The 12,832-nt window shown below is 36.7% G+C and overlaps 1 protein-coding gene across 5 annotated transcripts in view; it reads left to right on the top strand.

Annotated features, from left to right (window-relative positions):
- The window catches only part of MAGI2 (membrane associated guanylate kinase, WW and PDZ domain containing 2), a 1,343,119-nt gene that overhangs the window by 847,257 nt on the left and 483,030 nt on the right, over positions 1–12,832 (top strand). For all 5 annotated transcript variants that reach the window (XM_045089715.1, XM_045089714.1, XM_045089718.1 and 2 more), the window contains one exon: positions 8,608–8,823. In XM_045089715.1, coding sequence (XP_044945650.1) covers positions 8,608–8,823 — 216 coding nt within the window. The remainder of the gene's footprint in view (positions 1–8,607; positions 8,824–12,832) is intronic.

The following is a 12,832-nucleotide window of genomic DNA, read 5'->3' as shown; positions in this document are numbered from 1 at the left end:
GAGAGTGCCTGGGTGGCTCAGTTGGTTAAGTGTCTGCCTTCCACTCAGGTCTTGATCTCAGGGTCCTGGGGTTGAGCCCTGCATTCAGCTCTCCCCTCAGCGGGGAGACTGCTTCTCTTCTCCCTCTGCCCCTCCCCACTGCTTGTTCTCTCTCTTCCTCTCTCAATAATAAAATCTTTAAAAAAATAATATTTTATATGTACTTAGTGCAGCAAAGCAATTATACAAGAAAAATATCATTGACACAATGTCACTTGAAATTGTTAGTATTTTCTGGTGTTTATTCAGTTTTTCTAGTCATTTAAAGCAGAAGTTTTCACTTTATTGTTTATGAGAAAAACGAGCCAGTCAGGTGATAATATGGTAATCTAAAATGTTACTCGATAAAAGGGATTATCTGAGGCTATGATGTCCAGTATAGTAGCCACTATTCAGATACTGCTCTTGAGCCCTTGAAATGGGGTGTGTCCAAAGTAAGATGTGCACTAAGAGTAAACTATACATTGGGTTTTTAAGACTTAGTAAGAAAGAAAGTAAAAATATTGCATTTATAACTTTTATGTTGCTCATATATTGAAATGATAATATTTTTGCTATATTGTACAAAGCAAAAAATTTTCATCTTCCTTCTTTTCCTTTTTTTTTTTTTTTTAGTGTAGCTAACTAGAAGAATGTAAATTTCATGTGTAACTTATATTTGTGGCTCAGATTACATTTTTACTGGGCATTGCTGCTCTAAGGGATTTAATATTATTTAAATACTATATGCTCGTGAAGTGGGCTTGTACACTTTTTGATGTTGCTATAATTATAAATGTTCAAATGCTTTCCTTTGCAAGTAGATGTACATTTGACATTGAGAAATTGTATGTAACTTCCTTCTGTTCTCTTGCGGATTTCTTGCCTAACTTCTGTTCATATGTTATTTGGCACAGAAGGGAAATGTTCTGAACTCTTCCAAATAATGCCTGAAAGGAAGAGTCACTAAAGAGAAGGGTATGTGTTTCCCTTTAAATAAGACCCTCCCCAGTCTGTGAGCAGTTAGATTTAGTAACGATGTGTCTTATGCCTGTCCACATTGCTAACACGAGTGAATGAAAATTCAGTCAGAATGACCAGAAGGAACCTACAAAATGTTGCAGACAAGTTTCAGAGGATGTTAAATTAAGTCATCTGTATGATTTCTGGAGAGCACTGATAGACAGTTGAAGGCAGTTACAAAAAGATTGTGTGTCATTGGGGATCATATTGTAAAAACAATAAACATTTAATTTACAATAAACCTGAAATTCTTAGGTAGAGTTTGTTGCAGAATAATCCAATTTCGCATATAAAAAATCGACACTTTCCCATTGTTTGCACCACTGTGCACATTCTGGAAGTCACAGTTAACATTGAATTTCTGCAGAATAAAGCAATTTACTATTTGGTGCAGGTATAAGTGACAAAATATCATTTTAGATGTTGTTCCTATCCCTGGCACATAGGAGATTAATGTTTTCTCCACTAGAGAAAAAGACATTATCTTTTGAGGTCGCAGAGTTTTTGCATCTTGGCCTGAGGCTAATAACTACATATGACACGAAGAGGGAATGAGACCTTTTGCGGGGGAACCAAACTTAAGTATCAGAGCTGCTTACAAAAGTAACTTCAAAAACCAGTAGAAACATGCATTCTTAAGTGAGACTCTGAGTCTTGTTTTCTGGTAGAAGTATAATTTTTAAAAAGTAGACTATTGTCTAGATTGCATTTACCAACTTTGTTTTGTACTTACAAAATTCCTAAAACATTAACTCTGGGCCCATTTGACTATGATTTTTGCCATGGCTGACAAGCGTTTTCATGGTTTTTGACACTAATTTTAACTCATTAATATCCCTCGGATAATATGTTAAACATGTCTTAAAATTTGAATCTGTTCATGATTTATCTCTATTAATAAAAATCTAAATCTCTGATGTGGATAAAAATGATTGTTTATGATCCATCAAGTTATCTAACATAAATAATTATGAATAGATCTGGAACTCTGAATCTCTTATTTCCATTTGATGTCAAAGTTAAATTTTGCCAGTGCCATTAAGGAGGCCCAAGTATCAAACTGTTTGCTTCATTTATAAAACTATATAACACAAATCCTGAGATTCTCAACCTCTTAAGTTTTGCCATAAACTGTTTCCAACACAAGGACAGATTCTCAGGCTCTCTAGGGATCCCAGTGATGGGCTGTGTTGTATGCATGCTCCAGAGTGCCTATAAGCAATCATCTCTCTTCTACTAAAGCATTATCTGAAATTGATTCTTTCTGGTTACCAAAATGGGAATAAAATCACTGAGAATATTGGGGAGAAATGAGGGTCAAGACTTTAATCTGTGAGGTATGTTGAAGACAAGAATATAATCTTTCTAAACCCCAGCTCCACTTGGGTGCCATATGGAATGAACTATGACCATTTGATGTAAAATCTACATGTTATTATTACACCCCCAAAGGATCTGAGTATGCTACTTAAAAAACCAAAAACACTAAATAACAAACCACATGCTCCCATCATGAAAATCGATCTTGCTTAAAGGGAAAACACATTGGAAATAAATAAAAGCATTTCAAGACATTCCAGTTCGCAGTATTACATTCCCCTATACCTAAAATTAGTTTTTAGTGTCATTCCTACTTTTTATCTTAATATCAGAACCTAAAGTCATAAAGAATATGGTATGTCTCAGAAAATGTTATTTTGGTGTCTCTTCTCCTTCAATAAAGACCAAGGGTACAGAAAAGAAAGCAGTTTATAATTCATTGAAATAGTCTCCTGTTCTTTCCCCTCATTTTTCCATTAAAATGAATGTGAAATCAACAAACACCTAGACTGGGTCAGAAAAAAGATAAAAACATAATTTTTAAAACTTAGACTAAGACTATTTGAAAAGGTTATTTGGTCTACTAAGGAGAGAAATAATTCTTTGGTAGTCTTCAAGTGTATGCTATGAAAAGTTATTTAGAAAACTATTTTAGGGGGAGCCTGGGTGGCTCATTGGGTTAAAGCCTCTGCTTTCAGCTCAGGTCATGATTCCAGGGTCCTGGGATCGAGACTCGCATAGGGCTCTCTGCTCAGCAGGGAGTCTGCTTCCCCCCTCTCTCTCTGCCTGCCTCTCTGCCTACTTGTGATCTCTGTCTGTCAAATAAATAAATAAAACCTTAAAAAAAAAGAAAAGAAAACTATTCTAGTCTCTCCTGGATGACTTAGGAATGGGTCTGCATAAGAGTGGGTAATGGATTAGGTTTTCCAAAGACTTTCTTGGCAAGTTTAGTTCATAACAGTGTAGTCTCTTTTAGTCCCTCTTCCTTTATAAGAAATTAGTACAGTGGCCATTATAAATGGGCAGTTATTAGTTTTTTTTATTATAAAACCAATTACTGACCTTTTTTAGAGTATTCTTTTTATTCAGATTTCTAGAAAGCTTTTCCATGTTTATGATGTCAGATATAGGTAGATCTACCCTGTTTCACTCTTTTATAACTATAACTTTATGAGGAAAAAATTAATGCTTTTAAGTACTTAAAAAGCTGAGGGATAAATCAATTCCTCGAATAATTGTCTTTTCCCCCAGGTGTTGATTAAAAATAACAACTGTAATGTATAGATTATCCTAATTATAATAGAAATAAATGAGCAATTTTATATATCATTTGATTTTGTCATGATATTCAACAAAGTAAAATTTTATATTAAACTCACATGAAACTGCCAATGAGTACATCATCTTTTATAAATACATATATATTCAGAGAAGAGTAGACTAGAAAAGCCTATATCCTCCCTCACCCCCAAAACACTCATATGCGTGCAGGCATGCGCACATGTACATTTTTGAAAGGGGGGAGGGGGAATCAAGTCATCCAAAATGTCCCAACTTTATTATTTGGTAGCAATTATTACCCTTCCTTTTTGAAAGTAATAATTTGTGCCTAATGGTTGTGACTTTTTTATTAAGATTTTTTTAAAAGATTTCATTTATTTATTTGACAGAGAGAGATAGATCACAAGTAGGCAGAGAGGCAGGCACAGAGAGAGGGGGAAGCAGGCTCCCCACAGAGCAGAGAGCCCAATGCAGGGCTCAATCCCAGGACCCCGAGACTATGACCTGAGCTAAAGGCTCAGGTTGAGCTAAAGGCTCAACCCACTGAGTCATCCAGGTGCCCCTTTATTAAGATTTTTAAGTAATCTCTACACCCAGTGTGGGGTGGAATTTACAAGCCCAAGATCAAGAGTCCTGATGCTCTAGCAACTGAGCCCCTGGGGCGCCTCCCCATTCCCCCCACCCTCTCCCATTAAGGTTGTGGCTTTGAATGGAGTTCTCTTCTCTCAGTTCAGGGCAGATTGCAGATTTCATCACACTTTTTTTTTTTCTCTTGAGAGGCAACATAGTATTTTGAAGAGATGAAGTTCTTAATTCAAAGAGATACAGGTTTTCCACTCATTTCATGTATAGGATTGGTCAACTGTTTAATTTTTAGAGATTCCATATTTTTTTAACTACAGAGACAGTGATTTCATACAGTTTTCTGATGAATAAGTGTCTAAGATAGCCATCATATACTCAGACCTGTTCTGAACTAGGCACATTATATGCCCCTTCATTATCATCAATCCCTATGACAGCACTGAGGGGTAAGAGTTATTCTAGCTCCCGGGGCGCCTGGGTGGCTCAGTGGGTTAAAGCCTCTGCCTTCGGCTCGGGTCATGATCTCTGGGTCCTGGGATTGAGCCCGAGTCGGGCTCTCTGCTCAGCGGGGAGCCTGCTTCCCCCTCTCTCTCTGCCTGCCTCTCTGCTACTTGTGATTTCTGTTTGTCAAATAAATAAATAAAATCTTAAAAAAAAGAAAGTTATTCTAGCTCCCATTTAATCTAAGGGTGCATCAATAAAATGTCTGTTACACTGTCCAGCTCAGTAAATCGTAATGGTAGCGATGGTAGTCATGGTACTAGTCATGGTAGTTGCTGTTTTGACTATAGTCATCTTATGTCCCCATGTTCCCAGTTTAACTAGAGAAATGTAAGGATGGAAAGAGGCAGCCAGTTTAGTGGACACAGGATTCAAAGACAGTCTGTTTCAGCATGATCTGTGCAGTTAAATATTATACCATATTGTCATGATATTCTGGGATTTTAGATATTCTAAATGCTTGGCACCATGCGTAGAGGCATTTCATTCTTTTTTTTTTTCCTAAACTATTTTTTTATTCTAAACTATATTTAAAAACAGTTTGGTGCTTATTTTCTTCTGAAAACAGGCTGATGTGTTACCTAAAAGCCATACTTTACCCTTAGTATATGGATTTTTATATACTTGCATCAGGGAATCTTTTCAATGGCTTAGTGCCCTGACTACCTGGCTAATTCTTCAACTTAGTTTAGGTATTTCTGGTTGCCTAGTTTGATGCATTGGGTTTGGCATATTGTATTTCTCAGGTGTAGTAATGGTATGGGTTATTTCTGTGCTTCTTCTAAATTGCTCTTATTATTGCTATGAAGATAATCTTAACATTTCAGCTAATGATTCATACAGTTTTACATCTAAAATTTAATCTGAAGTCTTATTTTCATAAATCAAATTATAGAAATAGAATATTACTATATAATTTATAATCACATTACGTGCCAATAGGTGTAATTATTTAGCAGTATAAATTCATCAGGATCTGTTACTTCATATTTATTTTTAGCCTGAGATATGAATTCATTTCTAATTAATAAAAGGTTATGTTTCTACTTCAGGGAGATTTAAACTATAAAAGACAAGTTGGGGGGGACACTGGCATGTGATCCATTTATCTCACTACTGTATACACCTGAAGGTATTAATATTCTCAGACTACTACTTACAAGTATATTTTGTATTGGGACACACTGGTTATTTACTAGTTTTACTTTATGTTTATTGAATAAGCAGTTAAGTATTGAGATTCCCTAGACAGCATAGCTGGGTACTGAGAATGGTGCAAGCCCTTTGGGATGCTGAGATATTACAGACTTCTTTTTTTTTTAATTTTTTATTTTTTATAAACATATATTTTTATCCCCAGGGGTACAGGTCTGTGAATCACCAGGTTTACACATTTCACAGCACTCACCAAAGCACATACCCTCCCCAATGTCCATAATCCCACCCCCTTCTCCCAAACCCCCTCCCCCCAGCAACCCTCAGTTTGTTTTGTGAAATTAAGAGTCACTTATGGTTTGTCTCCCTCCCAATCCCATCTTCTAAGAAGGAACTAGCAGTTTGTGTTTGCTCAGAATTCAGCAAGTACATTTAAAAGTCTGATTCATTTGAAATGCTCTAAATTAAATTAGAAAGTAACCTTTAGCAAAATATATGTCATCCACTTTGCAGACTTCTGTATAAAAGTTTTACATGTATAAGAACCACTTTACATGATGGTATTTTTTTTCTCCTTGTATTTCCTTTACAACTGTGAATACCCATGAAAATGAGCAACAGCATTAGTATTTGAGCTAGCCTTTAGAGTAGTCACCGAGTGCCAGCGTGAGGTTTACACTGCCATGAAAACCAGGGCAAATTTACAGTTTATGAAGCACTTCCTCAGACACTCTTCATCTTCGCAATAACCCAACAAAGAGGCCAAGTGTCGTAGGCATTGGTCATTTCTGCTGGCCCAGCACTCCAGGACCCTTCCCTCCTGGGTAGAGCCCTGCCTCCCTCTCCCGAAATCGAAGGAGAGCAGCCAGCCACTCTCCTGCCCTAATTTGGCCACTCACAGGCTCTTTCTTGACTGAGGCTCAGCCAATGAGACAACCCTACCTGAGAGTTTTCCCGGAAATGAGCACATCAGAGCTCCTGAGGAGAGATGGAGCCTCATTCCAGGCAAAGGAGTGACAGGGAGGGGTTGCGACCACAGCCATGGAATCACCTGGGCTCTCAGAGTCTGGGACCCAAGTGACAACTTGCATGTTTTGACCAGACTCCTTTGTTTCTGCCCATTTTCCCCCAAATCTGTCAGCCTCTACCCTCAACTGACCATCTCATTTCTTCTCAGCGCATGTTTATCATGTTTAACATTGCTACAGTAGGTTTTGGTTATTGGCAACCTATAGGTATAACAAGAATTGCTATTCCTGATATACAGATGAAGAAATTGAGGCTCAGTGAAGTTAAGCAACTTCCTTGAATTGTAGTCATATAGAAAAGCCAAGTCTAGAGCCCAGGACTTCCAGCTCAGGGTTGTTTCTTACACAGCACACTGTTTTCCCTGTTGTCTTCAGTGGCCACTGCAGATAGTGAGACATGCTTTCTCCTCTGTGCCTCTTTGATAGCAGTACTTAGTCCCATTTATGGTTATAATCTTATCTGCTTGATGTCAGGTGCACCTGCCTTCTACCCTGTTGAGCATCTGGAAGACAAGGATTGTTTTACAGTCATCATTTTTTCCTCAAACTTATTGGAGTGCCTGGGTACAGACCCAGTACTAAATAAAGATTGTAATGAATGAGTAGCAAATGAGTGCATAAATTATTCAATTAAATGAAAACACCAATGTGGGCTTGACGTTGGTGCTAAAAGTATAACACTGGTTTTAGAAAGTACCACTATGTTCTTTACCAATCAAAATGTTAAACAACTCACCTTAAATATATCAAGATGTTCACTTAGTAAGCATCGATTCCATGTCTGCTGCGTGTTAGATGGTTATTACAGGGAGAAATAAGAATCTGTCTCCTTCTTTAAGAAGTCTCACCGATTGATGGGAGAATCAAATATTCCATAGCTGTGGGGAAAAGAGTGGTGATAATCTGAAGAATGATCAGGGCAGCAGGCCCACTGTCAGCAGCCGTGGGAACCACTATACTGGCCTGGCAATACCTCTCTGGGCACGATGCGGTGACCATGAAGGAAGACAGCCAGAGCCCTTTGAAAGCTGGAGAAAAGCACAATATGCTTTGCCCTTCCAGAATGTTGTGTGATATGCTTTAAAAAAAAAAAAAAAAAGGCGACATGGGGGCCTGGGTAGCTCAGTCAGTTAGGCATCTGACTCTTGGTTTCCATTCAGGTCATGATCCTGGGTTCCTGAGTTTGAGCCTTGCCTATCCAGCTCCACACTCAGTGGGGCATCTCTTCCTATCTCTCCCCCTCTTTCCCTCCCCCCGTGCTCACACGGTCTCAATTTATCTCTCTCTCTCTCAAATAAATAAATCTTAGAAAAAGAAAAAAAAAGAGGGTTACCTGCACCCTCATTCAGACAGAATTATTTTTTAAAAGGCTATAATCAAAGCTTATCAAATTTTTAAACTAATTTTGAAGTTCTCTTGTACCATATGAGACTAATACATAAGACTATATTTTGGTTTGGCAAAAGGTGAGAATGAAGAGGAAATTTCTATCTTTATATAAGCATTAAAACCCAATATGGTAAAAGCAACAAATAAAGATATATATAAAAATGTGAAAGGATATAAAGCCATTTTATGTGTGTAAAATATATGTAAGAAAAGGATACACACTTGTCAATATAATTTCCATTCTTTACAAATTACACACACAGTAAGAGAAATATTTAATTCCATAATGTTTTGGTATCATTTGCAGACAATTACTACGGCACGCCAAAGCCTCCAGCAGAACCAGCACCCTTATTATTAAATGTGACAGACCAGATTCTTCCGGGAGCCACTCCAAGTGCTGAAGGAAAACGGAAGAGGAATAAATCAGTGAGCAACATGGAGAAAGCAAGTATAGAGCCTCCTGAGGAAGAAGAGGAAGAGAGGCCTGTGGTCAATGGAAATGGAGTAGTAGTAACACCAGGTTAGTCACTAATACACGTGTGTGTGTATGTGTGTGTGTATGATTACAGTCACTTTCAGAGAGAGAAGATTATGATATCAAAAGGAAAGGTGCAATTCTTGTATCCTTTTGTTCTAATTTTGACACATAATGCAACTAATTCAAGTTCCTCAGTTTTTGGTTTCACTTGCACAGTATTGATAGCTATAAAATGAATGGTTACTACATCGTAGAAAATGTTACAAGTCATGAATATGATTGTGTAAAGTTCTAGGGTCTTTGCTAATGAAGATTGGGGAAATCTATCTTCAGAAACCGTACTGTACTCATGGTTCTGTAAAAAGAGGCTGTCATGTGATTTAGTTAACAACTTCAGTGAACATTGTCCTCAAAATGACCAGGCTTATACCACGTCTGTATATTTTTCTCTTCATCCTTACCATTGGAGAAAGAATCCTTATACACTGGGACGCCTGGGTGGCTCAGTTGGTTGGACGACTGCCTTTGGCTCAGGTCATGATCCCGGAGTCCTGGGATCGAGTCCCGCATCGGGCTCCCAGCTCCACGGGGAGTCTGCTTCTCTCTCTGACCTTCTCCTTGCTCATGTTCTCTCTCACTGTCTCTCTCTCAAATAAATAAATAAAATCTTAGAAAAAAAAATTAAAAAAAAAAAAAAGAATCCTTATACACTGACTTGATGAAGGCATCTATTCACCTACTCTGAAAACAAGGAGAAGACATTTTATCTCTTTGATTTATGATCTATCATATCATGTATATAAAGAATATCAGGCAGATAAAGAGTGGGTTTGCTGTTTTCTTGTGCTTATTACTAACAGAGTGCCAATTTTTTTATTATAAGAGATATTTTTCATTATATTGATAATTAAATGTTGAAGCAAATATATGGTGTTCTTGTAGCCTCTAAGCTTAAAGTAAGTTTCCATAGTTTTGTTTTATTTATTTTTTAATAACAGCATATCAGTAGGCATTGAAAATCTAAGAACCATGTTAAAGCTCTTAAAAATGTAAACCTGTGCACTTTGCATACATATTATTCAAATATATTTCCTATAATGACTCTGATATCTATGTTTTTAATAATCACTGTACTGTTTCTATAGTGATGTAATTGAATTTTCATGCTCAATTATTTTTATTAAAGTTTCGTGAGCTTGTTTTTTATCTTACTTTTTCATAGTACCTGCAGAAATTCCCTTCCTTGAACATAAGGAGACCAGAATCTAATCTCTCCAATCAAGGTGTAAAACCCTAAGAAGGGGTTTCATCTTGATTACTCAGAGGAGGACAACCTCCTCCATTAATGTAATGGTGAAAAATGTGCTCTGATCCTACCAATTACTGGTACAAATGATTTCTGAATACAAATGCTAAAAATCACTATTGGTACATAATGTAACTTGTTTACTACAACCCTGTGTTGGAAAAAAATGTGATGAGGTTCAGAAGGTGAAGAGCTAAGTATATGAGAAGGTGAAGAGCTAAGTATATGAGAGGAAAATAATTTACAGGTTTACAGCTAATTTTCAAGCAATTAGATACATTTTCTTTTTTGATTCTGAAATACCTTTGTCAAAATATTTACTTTTCATTATGGACTAGATATAAATTAAGTTGACAGTAGTACATAGTTTTCTTAGTTATCTTTGATGTGAGAAGCCAAATGATTCAGCCAGGTAGAAGCAATAATCATAAGAGAAGCAGAAGTAGGGGATCAAAGAGCAGTTACAGAGTTTCTTACTGGTTAATCCCTTATAGATAAAAATATAAAATATATGTCCTTCGTTGGGCCTGAATCATTGGTTTCTATTTCATTTCTACTCTGTATAGGCCAAATCAAATGAAGCATTCTTGACCCACAGATTTATAAACTAGGAAATTACTTAATTGGGGATCATAATGAATCACCATTCCTTTCAATTCATACCTATTAGTTATATAAGGAATTGTGTGTGTGTTTGTGTGTGTGTGTGTGTGTGTGTGTGTGTGTTTGGCTAGGAAGTCTTAAGGGCCCCCAAGGAAAATGCATCAGTTTGCACTCTTCTTAACCAGCCCTAATGATATCTCTGTTTCTGCACCTCGCAGCCTGAGGTCAGTAGAGAACAACTACCCAGGTCAAATCTGGGATGTCTGAATACTTAATAGATGCCACAAATGCTTGCAGATGCTTACAGTGGCTCCGTAAGCCTGGTTGGACCAATGGCCCTTATCTTGTTCTTTCCCTTGTGGTGGATGAGAGAGAGGTAAATTAGGCAGATCTTTGCCCAGTGTTGGAAGATGGAGCAAACAGCCCCAAGCCAGAAATGGGTCTGTCGTTCCTTATTAGAAATCTTTGTTTTTCTTTATGTTTATACAACAGAAACGTGAGGATTCACTTTGCCTTCCTCCTATACATTCACTCAGCTCTTCACCTTCTGAACCTTGTCACAATTTTTCCCCCCAGCACAGGGTCTTTATCCTGCCTTTGTTTTTCTTCCCATACAGTCACTAGATATAAGACGCTTCCAACAATATTGAGAAAATTGTTGCTTAAATTTTAGTTACGGCCCCGTATCAACCAGGAGCCTATAATACCAATTAATATCAGATGTCAGTTCAGAGCATACATAGTACAATTGATGAGGTGTTTTCAGAGAGTGAAAAAAGCTTACTGAGGTGATTTTTATTCCATTACATAAAAATACTGATAATAATGATAATAAATAATGTAAAAATTTACTTCTTGTAGATGTTTACCTTGTGCTAGGAACTCCCTAACTTTAACTTTCCCTAACATATAACTATATAACATATAACATATAACTAACATATAACTCCCTAACATATAACTTTCATTATATGTACTAGTTCACTTAATTGTCTTAACAGATTGTATAGGTTAGGGGTACTATTTCATAGATCAAGACACTGAGGTGCACTACAGGTCAGTAATTTGCCCAGTTAGTTACAGGCCTTTATATATAGGAACTATCGATCCAGAAACCATGTTCTTAGCTGTTTTGCTATCCTGAGTCTTACAGCACCAAACAGAAGCATGAGTACATTTCTCAGCAACGTGTATACACATGACCACTATTTCACTTGTAACTCTTTAAAAGGGGCATTGTAAGTTTCTACCTACCAGAAGTTTATTATTTCTTTCATATACAGTTCAACTGTATATGAAATCATATACAGTTCAACTTATGTGGCTCTGTAGATACAAAAACATCCCATTTTTAAAATAATATTCCACAAGTATTTAAGGATCAAACCTACCAATCTCTAACTCCTTATACTTTACCAAAATGAATTATTTTCTCTATATAAGTAGATTTTAGAGGAGTCCTCGATTTACTTCTATTACTCATTCTCTTCTTCTTTTCTCCTTTGAACTTATACTTAGAACTGTGTATTCCTTTTACTTTCAGGCCATATTTATATAAAGTTGGTGACCACCTTTAAATATATAATTTCTACATGAAGTTCTACTAACATTGTCCATGAATATTCATGTGAGCTCTTAATGCTAGATTCCCTTTTTTGCTCAAAATTACAGCAGACAGATGGAGTTAGCCCATATCACTGAGAAAAGCCATAGAATGATCTTTCAGTGTCGCAGATCAGAAATGTTTCTCTCTCTGACATGTGCCACTTTGGTGATAGAAATCAATATAGTTCTATCCTTAAAACTGTAGTGCAATTCTTGTTGATACTGAAAGTTACCATTATTTTTTTCATTTTTATTTTTATTTTTATAACTCTCTGTTAATGAACACATAAGATGGGCTAGACATAAAGTACATATATTGCCTCTTTTCCCATAATTATAGTATGCTTACTTAACAAAGAATATGCTGAAATTTAGCTTAAGGTACTCAACTAAGGTAATAGTTAATTTAGTAATAGAGTCGAGATCTGGACCCAGAAGTACCTGAACTTTCCCTTTCCACCACATTTCTCTGGGCTGTGAACCACGCTGAGGACAAAGTGACTCCTGACCTCCATAATGTAAAATCACAACCTTTCA

Source organism: Mustela putorius, unplaced genomic scaffold (assembly GCF_011764305.1).
Source record: "Mustela putorius furo isolate JIRA1106 unplaced genomic scaffold, ASM1176430v1.1 tig00003845_pilon_pilon_pilon, whole genome shotgun sequence".
NCBI lineage: Eukaryota > Metazoa > Chordata > Mammalia > Carnivora > Mustelidae > Mustela > Mustela putorius.
Note: the sequence above shows the minus strand (reverse complement) of the source record. Positions and strands in the feature narration are given on the sequence as shown.